A 15282-nucleotide genomic window follows, 5' to 3' on the forward strand; every position below is an offset into this window, starting at 1 on the left:
AAGGACGATAATTATCGTGTACATTTTGAGTCAAGCGGATAAATATGGGTTTTTAGTGAATTTATTGTAAAGTAAACATGCTACAGGAAAAAAAACACAGTTAACTCTTAATGTTACATCCTGTTTAATCGGGTGGTATAACTAAGATACTTTAGTCAAGTACTCTCCAATTCACACGGAAAGTTCATAACTTTTATCCATTTAAACGGAATTATTTTCGATATTCTGCAGATTAAAATGCTTAAGCCACATTCTTTTTTTTTTATTATTATTATTATTTTTAATCGTCTAACACCGATTAGTTCTCCGAGTATTTTTCCTGCACTACCTGAACGCAGCACCGTTTCAGACGTCGTCCGCACAGCTGTCCCAACTTTTTTTTTCTTTCTTTTTCCCGCGAGATTTTGCGCCGTTTAGCGAAGCGAGTGGGGTGAAATCTCGGGCGAGCGTGAGAACCAGCAGGGTGAGGAGGAACAAATAACGTGGAGACCTGAAAAGTGTGTGCACACATTGCAGAACTTCACAAGAAGGCAGCACGGTAACTTTAAACGACATCAGTTTCTCCGGGGACGAGAAACTTTTCGTTTAGCGCCACTTTTTTTGCACTTTGGTAAAGTTGAGCTCTGCGCGGCTCGGAGTCCCCCACCTTGGAGCAGAAAGTCGGTCGGTGGTCGGCAGTTGGTCCTGCAGGAATGTCGCGACCAGAGAAACACGATTTTTATCGAGAGGAGGTGAACAAGACGATATGGGAAGTCCCGGAGCGGTACCAGAGACTGACCCCGGTTGGATCCGGCGCCTACGGATCTGTCTGGTAAATCGCCTTCCTCCAAAAAGTTCAGTTAGGTGAAGTTAGCCTGACTTGTCCATTCATTTAGACGAGGCCTGCGCTTCACAAGCTAATGGCGAGCAAGGTGGAGCCGCGGTGTCTGTTTGAGCAAGAAAAGCCCAGAGCTTGCTATCTTTGACGTGTTACCGAGTTGTAATTATTAAGTGCTAATAAATTCCTGGCTGTGAACTAAGTATAGAAAGTCTGATCCACATGCACTGATCAGTGTGCATGTTAAGAGTCACACAAGTGTTCTGGTCTCCTCAGGTTACTCCGACCACATTTGTTCTGGATAAAGACATTTAATGCACATTGCACCGTTAGTGCAACAAATATAGCTGCTTGCTGCTAGGTAGGTTGTTTGAATTAACTCAGTCCCTTCATATTGACGATGTGAGCACAGCTTCTGGATGTTTTTCTTATTAGGAGCACAAGTGGAAAGTTGAGATGTCCACTTCACTGATCTTGCATGGATAAAGAAAGTCAGAGTGCTGTAATCTAAAACAATGAATAGACCGATAGATTGACTATTTGGCTATTTAAAAAAAATCTATAATAATAATAAGTGCAAACAGTTTTCTGTTTAAGTCACTCTAATGTTAGTATCTTTTACTTTTGTGGCTAACTTTAAAAATAATGACTGAAAATGATCAACAGCTGCTAAAACCTCCCAAGTTGGTTGCTATGAAAACCAGCTGCTGTCTTCATGCAAATTTGATAGGCAGCCTCATCAAAACCTTAATGTTCTCTCAGTGTTGCCTTTCACTCTTGATAACTAGTTATATGTTAGGGAGCCCTGCAGTTAATGTTTGATACGTTATATACAAATCTGCAGCTCAGAGGTATTTGCATGCACAGCAGAGTGGAGATCTTGCCTCTTGAGGGTGGGTTTCCTTAATGTTGCCTAGCGGCAGTAAGGTCATCTTTGGCTGAATGGACCCTTTACATAGGTTTTTAATTAAATGGATTGTGCTGCTGATACGATCTGGGACACAACATAGTCAGTGGTACACTTCTTTTAGTGAGCAGATGTTTGTTTTGCAAATGGAAGAGGACAGCTGTGCTGTTGCTGGGCAATAGGATAATCTGTTGCTGGTCAGATTACTGTCAGCTCGCTGCTACTGCTGCACTGACTGTGATTGTTTTTATTATAACAGTGCGCTGGCTTATATTGTTAGCAGTTACGTGATGACTTCAAGTTTACTGTAGCCAGTAATTTGAAACTGAAACTGAACAGCATGCTCTAAACTGTGTGGCAATGACGCACACCTGAACCCTGCTGCAGGTTGGTGGCTTTATCAGAAGTCGACTCCCATATCATCATACCTAATAAATCGAACGAGTTAAGGAGCGTCTTTGTCCAAGAAGCTTGCACAACTGAACACTGTTATGCGCAAATTGCTAAAGGACATAGTCTTTTTTAGATGTGTTCATACCACTTAAAAAATACTCGTTTTGTTTCAGTGAGGGTGCTGCCTAGATAGTGTCTGCATTATGTAAGACAAAGGATGACTGCACTGTTTTGACTTCCTTCAATCAAACACGAGGTCCTTCTTATGAGGGAGCTGACGGGATGATTTAATATCTAATACAGCTGTATGTGGGATTTACATTCCTGCATGCTCTTGAAATGGGTAAAAGCTCAGTGCAGCAGTGTATGTAGGGAAGAACAGTTAAGGTGACTCAAATATATGCTGAGGAATTGAACCAGAGACTAGAAAGATGCTTCGAGCCCTCTGTTTCTTGCTATGATGATAATCCCTGTATCCATTTTTATTATTAGGTTGGCATTGCTATAGGTGGTTTCTTTGTTAACCTTTAATATCGATTGATGTTGATGTGTCTGCGGGCACGCTGGTGTCCCCACAGCAGTCACACGAGGCCATCCACAAGCCGTGACTCTGTTTAGGTGAGTTAAGCAGGGGTGGGGTGGGTGTTGCTTTTGGGTCAGAGACAGTTGGTTTTCAGAGCGGGGGATATGCTGCTGCCAGGGCTGCTTGCAGTCTGCTGAGAGATGGCATTTTCTGCTGATGTCGTGCTTTTCCCCCCAGCCTTCAGCAGCTCTTCCTGCAACCTACTTTGGTTTTTTGAGAGCAAACTCAGACCCAGACTGAGCCACATGAAATGCTTCAGTTCCTCTGCCTGAAAAGGACGGGCTTGCTTTGATTAAAGCCACAGTCTTTCAGTGTTAAATAAATGCTGATCACTTGTTGGTTTTATGATCTAAATTGGTGTATGCTAAAAGTTAAGGTGTTTTCCCCAATGAGATTTAAGCTCACATGTATGCTTTTGACTTTTTTTAAACAGCTCCGCCATTGACATGGAGACCGGTTTGAAGGTCGCTGTGAAGAAGCTCTCTCGGCCTTTTCAGTCCATCGTCCACGCCAAAAGAACCTACAGAGAGCTGCAGCTGCTTAAACATATGAAACATGAAAACGTGAGTGAGTTGTCTCTCTTCAATTTGATCCGCCTGTTGAGAGCAAAGCCCTGCAGGTCTTTGTTATTCAGTTTTGAGCTTAACAGTGTTTGTCTCATTCTTGCAGGTAATTGGCCTCTTAGATGTCTTCACCCCTGCCACCTCTCTGAAGGACTTCACCGACGTGTGAGTCGAATGTGCTTCTTTATGTTATCTTAAATTTAAAGTATCAGGGCTTTTGCATAATTTAACAGTGATGTGAAGCTCAGCAGCCTTGAGTTTCTCAGCAGCCCACAATCCCGACTGTTCCTGGAAAACACCTGGAGGCACGCCAGGAGACTGAAAACACTGACAAACATTCTTTAGACTCTCTGCTATGTTAGTTATTCACTCACTGGCTGTAGCCAGTCTCTTCATCACCAGCTTCCTTCCTTCTGTTTCCTGATTTCTGGTTTTGTGGAACATGTAGTACATGCCCTGGTTTACAGAAAAACAGGTAGTTATTGTTTGTTGATGTTAAAATCTCTTGGAAATTGGAAGTGAACAGCTTAGCAGTGACTCAGCATGCAGTTGTGCGTGCTGCCTTGCTTGTTATTGGTGGAGTGTCACTCTTTTTTTTCTTCTTCTTTCTTTTTGTTCTTGACACTGAAAGTTCAAACTGTAGCAGATTCCAGGGAGCACCTCATCCAACAAGTGAATGCTTAGAGTCACTCACTTATTTATGATTTCATACTGAAAATGTCCCTGTATTATTGACCCATCCTATTTACTTCATTATCTGAACCAAGCGATACTGGAAGCATTATCGCCAATATCTAAAATTCATGAAGGTCAGTGTGGCAGCAAACTGCACGTCCTGGGAGCATACAGCGGCTAAAGTAAACATTGAAAACAACACCAGTTTTCTAAGTAAAGTCTGAAGGTGCTATTGACATGTCATTTCTCACCAGATGTTGGCAACAATCCACACATTCAAAGAAATCAAACCATAGATGTCCATAAATTCACATATATGTAACAATAAGAAAAAATAAAGAAAAAAGCATTGAACACATGAAGTAAAGGAGGTGTGGAAAGTCATGACACCGGCTAAAATGTATCAGTAGTTAGAAAGCAATCCTGCTATTGGTGCAAATTAATATCAGCTTGTTCAGTCCCAAGTGATGGCCTAAGGTGTCACACCGTAAAACCAGTGAGCTCTCTCAAGACCTTTGCAGCCTTACTGTTGTAAGACATGATGCCACTGATTACAGAAGACTTTCTGAAATACTGAAGGTTCCAGTGAGCATCATGTGTGGGGCTGTTTTTCAGCAACACATCACTGGCACGCTTCATATAAGGATCACTGGAGAAATGTAATGACACATTATTGATTATGAAGATGAAACGAGGGTGGATGTTTCATTGCGGTAATGATCTCAAACATACAGTAAGAGAGGAAAAAATTAAGCTGCTAGAATGGTAGCCAATCATCTGACCTGAATCCAATTGAAAGTCTGTGGAAAGAACTAAAGCCCAGAGTTCATTGAAGGGGCACACAGTGCCTGCAGGATTTGAAGAATGGACCAAAATCCCACTTGAGCAATACATGCGACTAGTTTCCTCCATACATGGGGCGTCTTGAAGCTGTAATCACCAGCAAAGGCTTTTGCAAGAAATGTTAGATAAACTTCAGTAAGCATGTTCAATACATTTTCCCTGTGTCATTTTTCATTGGTTGGTTTGCATGGATAGGTTGTTGGTGCAATTTTCATGTCAATGCCACCTTTACAGATATATTTGGTGACACGTTTAATGTTTGTTTTACCTACTTTATATAAACTCTTAACTTGGTTCTCGGCTGCATCACAAACCTCTAATTTGACATTTGCTACCAATTACTTGAAAATGTTGGACATTTGCACTGGGCTCTCTATTACTGCTCTACTGGCTGAAGTAAGAAGCAGTAACAAATATGGAAATAAACTCTATCCACTTGTGCAAAGATAAGTTTGTTGGGCAGTCTGTCCTGGGATTTCCCCAGGAAATTATTTGGCTGAGACAGTAGGTCAGTCAGCTCTCTGTGGAGGTGAGTAATTGGAGGGTGACTAAGTCTAACTATGCAATAATCAAATGAATTAATTTATGTAGTTTTCTGTGAAAGTGTCTGTCCTCAGTTTTGTTAAAGGTTATGTGTTACTTTTGCATCAGCTTTTTAATAAAATTTTAAGTTCATATAACTAGAGTCCTAAGCAACAGGGAGTCCTGCAACAGAGCCCTGATCTCAACATCAGTCAGTCTATCCAGGGTCATGTGAAGAGAGCGGAATAAATGAGACTTTTTCCTTGGAACACCAAACCTCCTTTGAAGAGCATCATGTGATTTGAAGTGCCGTGAAACTTGCATGATGTTGTGTTTATAGTGCAACACACAAGCTAGATTGCTTCTTGGGTAATGTAGGCACAGGGCCTTTGAAAGGGAAGACAAATGTATGACTAACAAAATAAGAGGGCCCACAACGCTAAACTGCTGAAGTAGACTCATTGAAACTGAACACTTTAATGACTTGCTGGAATTTTGTCTTCATACTTCGAGTGGCAGCATCTGTGTGCTGTTGTAATGGAGAGCCGTCCACTCAAGAAGCCCTGCCCTCCTCCCAGAAAAGCATAATGATATGGAGGACTCGAGGCAATGCAAGGTCACACATGTAGAGCACATGTAAAGCTTGGACCCCTGTGGGAAAAAGAACAGGGGGTGAGTCAGTGGGCTGGCATGCCTTTTGCAGTGTTTGACACTGTTCTCCAGTGCATATCTGCCAAACGCTGTAAAGTTTCTGCATGCAACGTAAAAATAAGTAAAAATGGCAACTGTGCAGGTGCTCTGGGTATGACCCTGAGACTCCTCAGCGCTCTAGCCATGCCCCTCTTTCTTTAGGAGAGAGGAGAAGAGAGGTCACTATTCATATTTTATATACGTGTGTGTATCTATTCTCCCCCCCCCCAGGCGAATGAACTTAGGCGAGTGTCTGTGTCCTTATGTCTGCAGCTGAGAACAAGTTCAAGCACAACCAGATGCTATTTTAAGCCCTCGTTCTCTGTACTGTGTGAGAATAGAAGAGTATTCATGAAACGGGTATTTGTTGTGCAGCAGACTGACGAAGCAGCACGTGGCTCTGTGAGTTTTGGCTCCAAAAGTGCTCGTCTAGCATCCCGCTGCAGACTCCTTCCATAAGTGCTGTTTGGGCATTTTAAACAGCTTTGGGATTAGATTTGAATTATCCACTGATGCAGTACTATTAAGCCCATTTATCTGGGGTGTGTTGTTAAATGACACATGTGAAGGGCTTTGTGAAGGGCTTGGCCTTTCGGTGCCTCTCGAGAGACGTGAGAGTGAAAAGAAGTAGCAGCTAAACCGGTTTAAGCTCACATAGCCATATGGGGAAATTAGGCACAGGCTGCAAACAGCTCTGAAATTATTAGTTTGGAAGTGCAAATACATTTTATGACATTAGTATTTTTTTCTTTTTTTTTTTTTTTTAAATGACGTGACAAACACTGGCATGGCTTCTGACACTTGTCTGTTTAAGCTGGGACAACAATCTTTTCTGCTTTGGCAGGTATCTCGTGACTCATCTAATGGGGGCAGATCTCAACAACATAGTCAAATGTCAAAAGCTCACCGATGACCACGTGCAGTTTCTCATATACCAGATCCTCCGAGGATTAAAGGTGAGCTTAAAGGAATGATTGATGTTGTGGAAAACGTGCTTATTTCTTTCCTTTTCTTGAGCAAGATAAAGATTGATGCCACCCTCATATCTGGTCAGCTTAGCAAATGCTAGAGTCCTAAGTGTCTGCTAGCTAACCTGGGCAAGCAAAATGTATTCGTATAGCACTTTTCACAGACAAAAATCAGAAAGTGCTTCACAATAAATGCAACTCTCCCTTTCCTGTCCTTAGTGGTCAGACTGTGTTGGAGATTCTAGTGAAATCTCTTCAGGTTTGCTGTGGTTTAGAGCAGGGGTGTCAAACGTATGGCCTGTGGACAATTGTATCTGGCCTGTGAGATAATTTCATATGTCAGTTATTAATGGCCGGGTTGTATGTAGCAGCCTAATCTTCAGCCCTGCTGAGAATCCATGCAGGCAGGGATGGGACTTTAATTTGATGGGCACACCATGTGGCCAAATACATGCAAAGACAGACTGGGATCATACCATTATTGAAAGAAGGAAGGGGGGCAGACGTTCCAAGACGACAAGTGTAGTGGTACAGGCCGGGTAACCAGAGAGACGGGGCAACCGGATTTTAATGCAAGCGTGTTGGGGAAAAGTGATGAAATGAATAAAATGAGCAGCACCTGGCTGCATTTCAATGATATTGAAGATTACAAAGCTTAGCACAGAGCCATGGCTCAGTGTCCGAGTGTCTGACAGGCCTGAATGTTAAGAAGTTTGATCTGCTGCTTACCACAAACGGCCTCAAGCAGAAATTTTGGACTTAACTTTATTTTCGTAGGTTTTACAGCTTTTCCTACTGATAAAAACTTCCCTTATTGTCATTCACACTACGCAAAGTAATTAAGCAATAAACATTTAACCTGTTGAACCCCATCAGGGGGGAGAACATCTGGTTTAACGGGATGTACCGCCAGATCTGTTATTTAAACACAGACACCTATGGCATTCACAGAAAGGTCAGAATGTCAGCAAAAAGCCCACAAAACCATTTCAACAACCACCTAATGGCTAAAACAACAAACGATTAAAAAACAGGTCAACAGATTTTGCAAAAACAGGTAAACACAAAGCGCAGAGCCCCCCTTCTGTTTACTGAAAGTCACCATCTCTGTTTTGTCTCTCTTTGACCAAAACTCACTGAACCAGAAGCAAAAGATGACATTTGAAACGCATTGTAATGAATTCCCTCTTACCTCTGCTGTGATAAAATCCTACTTCCTGCACAGCTTTGTCTCTCTGTGTGTTTAAAGACCGCTTTCTCATCAAAAATCTTCTTTTTTTTAATGTCTTATTTGCTTGGTCACCAGTCTACCATTGTGTACAGTGTTGTCGGCCGCCAAGGTTAGAATCACTCCTGAGTTCCACCTGTGTGTACTTTCAGTGGAGTGAGGATTTTACTTATTGTCTTAACTGTGTTCAGTTACAAATCATGTTTACTCAAGCTTCACTGCTGTTGTTACAGTAAAAACGAAATTGGCAGATAGCGTCACAGATGAGTTATTATCTGTATTAATAGTTAGTTTAGGTAAACAAGTTCTTTCTGGCATTCAGGCGGTGCTTATACACTAAACCTGTTCTGAGGTACCAGGAAAAGGATTTCACCTTTGAACTGAGATGTGTTTGTGAATCTGCTTTGGTCCGAGTGGCGTAAATCTTGTCTTCAGACCGATCTTTTTTGTGACTGCATGACAAAGCACCAACTACAACTGCACCACAGGTGGCAGAGGTTCAAGAAGTATAACAGGAATGGTGACTCGGCTCTTGTATCTACAGCTGTCCGTGTCCACAACAGAGTGTAATCAAGGCCTTAGCTGCCCTCCATGTTTCCATTCTCTACTGTAGGCAAAGATGACCTTCTCCTAGCGCCATATATTTAATGTACAGATATGAGAGTGGTATCATTATATTATCTACCTCTAAGCAAGGAGTTCCTTCAGTGATTCTTATCTAATGTTTTTACATCGTGTCCTGTATCTCCTGATGTGTTTTGTTGTGTTAAATCAGTCTATCTGTAAACACATGATGTAATCTGACACGTCTGCTCCCGTCTCTCTGCAGTATATTCACTCAGCAGGCATCATACATCGAGTAAGTGCTGTTTCATTTTATAGTAACTTTTGTCAGACAATCGTTGAACAGGAGGACATGAAGTGTCCCGGGGTTTGACTTCTTTCACTTTGCAGAGTCAGACTTGTTAATCCTGTGAAAAGAAAGGAAGTCATAACACTTTGACTTTAGATTTAATTTTTAATGATGCAAGACTCATCTTTTAACAAAGAACAGATTTACTTCATCTCACCATCTTGGTTTAAATTACCACAGGATTTAAAACCAAGTAACCTTGCAGTGAATGAAGACTGTGAGCTGAAGGTCAGTGAAGCGCTGCTTTTATTTGAAACATCAGTTTATCTCAAAACTGCCTACAAATGTAAATGATTTGTTTGTATTTTTTAAGTCTTGCTTTTTTTTTTTTTTGGCATCTAAATTGTTGTCAGATTTTGGACTTTGGTCTGGCACGACACACCGACGATGAGATGACCGGCTACGTGGCGACCCGCTGGTACCGTGCCCCAGAGATCATGTTGAACTGGATGCATTACAACATGACAGGTAGACGGCATAAAGAAGCTCCCCTCTGTGATCCGTCTGTAAATAGAAGAGTGTTCTGGGTATAATGTCTGTGTCCTTCTGTGTTTCAGTGGATATTTGGTCTGTGGGATGCATAATGGCAGAACTTCTCACTGGACGTGCTCTGTTTCCCGGCACTGACCGTATCCTTTTCATCTGACAGTTCGCTGTGCACACCATGAACTCCTGCAGCTGACAAACAATTTACATAACAAATTAAACTGATCCAACACACACCGATGATGACGTAGAGGCACGCTGATTTGTCTGCAATAAATCTGCAATACTGCTTTTCTCCGTCCTCACACGGAAAGCCGCCTTTCCTTTTCAACACGACTCTGCCTGAGGCGTTTTCTCATGAAGAGCGATCACACATTTTTCTCACTTGACACATGCACCTCTGAGTAATTTTTCCACTTTGGCACTATGACTCTTTCTATATTTTAAGTGTGTATCTTTGGCTCAGGTACACTTTCACTCTGTCTTTCCTTGCACCACCCTGTTTCTTTCTCTCTTTTCTTTTGCCAGTATTTGGTAGCTAACTGCTGAGCTTGTAAGCAAGCGCTCCACTAGGCTGCCCACCGCCTCCAATCATTTTCTATTAAAAGCACCCAATATAAATGAATTCAATGTCTTCCACAGAAAACATCTCAGATTCCTTTTTTCCCTCCTGTGTGTGAAATGTAAAGATGATGGGATTGATTATTACATAGCTTCAAAGGAGGTCAGATTACAGATGTCCCCATGTGCAGCGTCTGGTCTTCCTTTACCGTGTGCTGGTAGATATTGATCAGTTGAAGTTAATCATGCTGCTCGTCGGAAAACCAGGTCCAGAGCTCTTGAAGAAAATCTCTTCAGAGTCTGTGAGTTCACAAAGCTGTGCAAGTTTTGTGTTTTTTTTTTTTTTTTTCTCTCCCCCCTCTCTGTCTAACCGTATTTCTGCTCTAAACTCTGCACTCTGTGGTTCAGCTGGAAATATCTGCTTTGTAATGACAGCATGTTTTTCACCCTCTAGCCTTGTGGGTGTGCTTTGCTTCCTCTGAAGAGCATTAAGCAGTGTTTGCTGTGAGATTATTGTTACACAGGTGATTTCATCTTTCACTGTGTGCCTGTAATGAGAAGTGTTGTCATGTGTCTTTCCTCTAATTCTGAGGATGCTTAAGCTTTAGTTTTGTTTTTTTTCTGGGCTCAAAGCTTGGAGACTCGTGACCTGGAGTTTAGCCCCAGACACAGCTTCTTAACTAACTCTGCTCTGTCACTATACTCCCCTTGACACAAACTTCAAAGATATAAACCAGCTTCAGCACATACTGCGTCTGACAGGGACGCCCACAGCAACTCTAATGAACAGGATGCCCAGCTATGAGGTGAGGAGGATACAGAGGTACTTTCTTGAGAGCGGACTAGCAGCGGGCGGACAGTCAGACTTTCCTCAGAATTTATGCTTATGTTGATGGTTTCCACACTAACACATCCTAAAATAGAACAAAAGCAACAAGAAGCACTCAGAGCGCAAACCTCCGCCAAGACAGCTCAGCCCCTAAACATTATTTATGTGCATGTAGTATAAGTGTAGCATTCACTCAATTGTTTTACAAAAATCCAAACGTTACTTGTGCATGAATAACTTGAGCTTCTTATATAATAATATTCGACAGTATATTTCCAACTATCTAGGCAGCTCATTCTCCTTCTCTTCACTTTCTTGAAAAATAAAACACATTTTAGGCTCAACTTATAAGAAAGGTACATATAAAAATGAGGTCAGAGGTCAAATGTGACATATTTGGATGCAAACTATTATGTTGATATTTAGAATTCCAGTATACCAGTATCTCTTCTTAAATGTTGCCAATACAAAGGTAGTGGAATTTGAATCATAGTTTTAAAGATAAAAGATATTTTACTTGACCTCGAAGAAGAGGTCAGAGATCCAAAGTAATGTGATATTTTGAACCCTCATTATCATTATATGCCTATATATTGTCAATACAAACAGTGGCAGTAAGCTATATATTATCACTTTAGCCTTCAGATCAATCTGTTGAACTTGAAGCAGAGGTTAGAGGTCAAATATGACTTTATACAGTACTTTTACCACACCTGTAAGAATTATAAGTTATGAGACTTTTTTTCAATAAATAATGAAAATGACCTTGAAGACCTTGGTGGATGTAAACTTTTCGATCTATCATGTTTACAGACAGAATGACACGCCCATAAACGCTACCAATAAGATAACCGCCATGGCGGAGGTATTAATATTTGAAGCCACATTTTAAAAAGAGCTTCAAGGTTTAAGGAAAACTCAAACTCCTTTTGAGGCAAGTGGGGCGCAAGGAGGAACTAGACCTCTTGGGGCAAAAAGCTCGAATTAAACACAGAATTTTACCGTTTCAGTCACTCCTGTGTCGTGTGACGTGCTTGCTGGACGTGGTTATAACAGTGATTTGCAAAAAGCACCTTGAGTTGGATTTAAAAAAAGTGCACTTCTCGATTTAAATGTTAAGGTTACTAACAGCATTTTGATGTTCAGTGTTTTTTCTTTTTGTTTCCCCCTTAGAAAGGTGCCATCTTCTTCCACCATAACACACTTGTAATTCAACGTGTGGTTTGAAAATATGAGAGGTTTTTTATGAAGAGTATTATGATTGTAATACTTTTTCTTTGCTTCCCTAATAGACAAAGACAACAGTCCTTTCTTTTTACAGGATACTTGGTTTATTATTTTTTAAACTTTATTATAATTCTTTAAAAATATTTAATAAAAAGCCATTATAAGAATTGGATATCCTTTCTGTCATCGTTGTATTTTTACTCAGTTGTATATAGTATTTGTATTTGTATTCTATTTTTATCTTATTGTATATTTATTTTATTTTATTCTACTGTATATAGTATTTTATTTTATTCTATTCTGTACAGTTGTGTACTGTATTTATTCTTATTGTATTCTAATTTTTGCCTCATAACTTTTGCACTGTCCACTTCCTGCTGTGACAAAACAAATTTCCCACGTGTGGGACTAATAAAGGTTATCTTATCTTATAAAGGTTATCTTATCTTATAAAGGTTATCTTATCTTATAAAGGTTATCTTATCTTATAAAGGTTATCTTATCTTATCTTATCTTATTAGAAACAAGGTTTGCAGTGTAAACACTTGCACTCATAGGCACTAATGGGTTTTTGACTGCATGTGTCTCACTTCAGGCAAAGAGTCGAACTCTGTAGCAATACATAATACAAGCTCAAGTTCCTCAATAATTCTTCATAAATCTAGTTTTAAAGATGCTCTAATTATCACAAGAGGAACTTGTTGACTGTAAACTGCACTCATCAGGAAACGCAGCACAGATGTGGATAGATCGAAAAGCCGAACAGGTTGGAAAAAGTTAAATGAAATAATGTGTCACGACATGTTGCTGTTGGTAGGAACTCATGTTTGGTTTACTCTGTTGATGTGTCTTCACAGGCCAGAAACTACATCAGCTCCTTGCCACACATGCCCAAGAGGAGCTTTGCTGATGTATTTATTGGCGCCAACCCACTCGGTAATGCCAAAGAGAACCTGGTTTTTCCCTATGATTTACAAAGTTTACATAAAGAAACAATGGGATTGAGTGTGATTCAGTCATGTTTACATGCGGATGCGTTTTTAAGCTGTGGATCTTCTGGAGAGAATGCTGGTTCTGGATACGGATAAGAGGATAACGGCAGCTGAAGCTCTGGCCCACCCCTACTTCGGTCAATACCACGATCCAGACGACGAGCCTGAAGCCGAGCCTTACGACCAGAGCTTCGAGAGCCGGGAGCTGCAGATCGATGAGTGGAAACGTACGTCTTCTCGCGCTAAAACTGACAGCATGCTGATGTATTCCTCGGTAAAGAAACAAATCATCTTCTCCTTTTTTGCAGGATTAACCTTTGAGGAGGTGTGCAGTTTCCAGCCACCTAGCTTTGATGATGAGGATGACACAGAGTAATGAGACGCAGCACCAGTTCAACTCAAGCTTTTGACTACATAACTTATGCTTTAAAGTCTCAGACACACACCAGCCCTTATTAGTCTATTGAGAAAACATAACCAGAAAACATAAGAAAAAAGTTGTTATTCTTATTTATAAATGACTTAATGTTGGTCAGTTGCTGGAAAACGTCCCTTCTCGCCAACAACTAAAATAGTTTTCTATTTAATATTTAGACTTTATTTCGACTCCTCACTGTGACGCTGAGATGCTGAAACACTTTGACCTATTGCTGTGCTAGTTTTTGTTTTTTGATTAATTTATGGATGAGCATTTTTCTGTTAGTTGAAAAAGGAGTTTGCTAGTGAACCACTTCCAAGCAGTTGCCCCCGATTCTTGAATTTCTGTGACAGACGTACATTTCTGTGTTTTTAGGTGTTTGACAATTGGGACAATGTGCCTTCTTTGTGCAGTCACTGAACTTTAATGCTCACCAACTAGATTTCTCACATTTTACTGTTCAATTTGATTAATTTAGTTAGATGAACTCTGAGCCTTTTCCTATGTAGGGTTTTATTATTATTATTTTCACCAAGGCCCATAAATATGAAGAGAAATCTGCATAGTACATGCTTTGCTCAAATTGTGTAAATATATATGTTCCATGTTTTTTAAAATTTCACACATGTTCTGAAGCAATCACTGTTAGCATGTACGTCAAGACATTGTGTGTGTTCGCTAGTGTGTTGTTGGTTTATATGAATTTAAGTGTCGTGCCATAGCTTTTAATAAAAATGCAGCTTAAATGTGTAAAAGGAGGGATTTGTATTTATACTTTGTGGAGCTGGTATTTATAAGCAATCGAAGGATCCCTTGAGCTATTTTCAATTTTGCAGAGTAACTACTGCTTTAAGTCCTTTGTTTAACAAAATAAAGACTTATTTCTAAGAGATTGTTTTGTTTTTAATTTTTTATCCTTATTTCCAAGCCAATCACTTATCTCTAACTATGATGCCTTACCATGATTCATGGACTTGTGGAATCACCTTTAGCAGTAAATTGAAGTAATAGTTTTCTGTGTGATTACCAGCCTCTCACATCATTGAGGAGGAATTTGCGTCAGTTCGTTGAGGTTTGTGGGTATTAATTTACGCACAGCCCTTTTACGGACCCAGCACAGCATATCAGTTAGGGCTGGACCATTGCAACAACATAAGCCATTCTTTTGTAGATTTGCTGCTATGCTTGAGATCAGTCTAGTATTGCATGAGGCAAACTTTGGCTGTCAGACAGACAGCCTCACATTTATCTCTAGTGTGTGTATATATATATACACACACACACCGACACAGAAATTCATGGTCACCTCAATGACTGCAAAGTATCCATGTGCTGTGGATGCAACACAAACCCAAATCACCACTTGCCCACCACTGTGCTGTATTATGTCCCTAAAACCTAATATGAATTTATCAAATATGCATTCCCCCAGTACATTTAAAATAAATAAATTATATTTTTCACTTTTTTTGGCAGTGTGACAATTTCAGTTGCATAATCTTGCACTTGGCTTGTAAATTAAACATTGATTTTCTTTATACGTTAAACCTTTGTTGATGTTGTAATGTCCGAAAAAAAATACATGATAAAAAATATTGCACTTCGTTATCAGTGTAAAATATTTGGTAATACTAATATAGAAGCTATTAAATTGAGCCTGCCAATTC

At 40.3% G+C, this 15282-nt stretch overlaps 1 protein-coding gene across 1 annotated transcript; it reads left to right on the top strand.

Moving 5' to 3' along the window:
• Positions 1 to 451: 451 nt before the first annotated feature.
• mapk14a (mitogen-activated protein kinase 14a) lies at positions 452 to 14428 on the top strand. Its single transcript, XM_085344050.1, has 12 exons — positions 452 to 811; positions 3134 to 3263; positions 3370 to 3428; positions 6838 to 6949; positions 9019 to 9048; positions 9283 to 9330; positions 9456 to 9570; positions 9660 to 9731; positions 10876 to 10955; positions 13063 to 13141; positions 13251 to 13424; positions 13506 to 14428. The coding sequence occupies exons 1-12, from the start codon at positions 693 to 695 to the stop codon at positions 13571 to 13573; spliced, it is 1086 nt and encodes a 361-aa protein (XP_085200176.1). The 5' UTR covers positions 452 to 692; the 3' UTR covers positions 13574 to 14428.
• Positions 14429 to 15282: the final 854 nt, after the last annotated feature.

Source organism: Diplotaxodon limnothrissa, linkage group LG20 (genome assembly GCF_057381915.1).
Source record: "Diplotaxodon limnothrissa isolate DT_005_m linkage group LG20, D_limnothrissa_male_GT1.1, whole genome shotgun sequence".
NCBI classification, from domain to species: Eukaryota; Metazoa; Chordata; class Actinopteri; order Cichliformes; family Cichlidae; genus Diplotaxodon; species Diplotaxodon limnothrissa.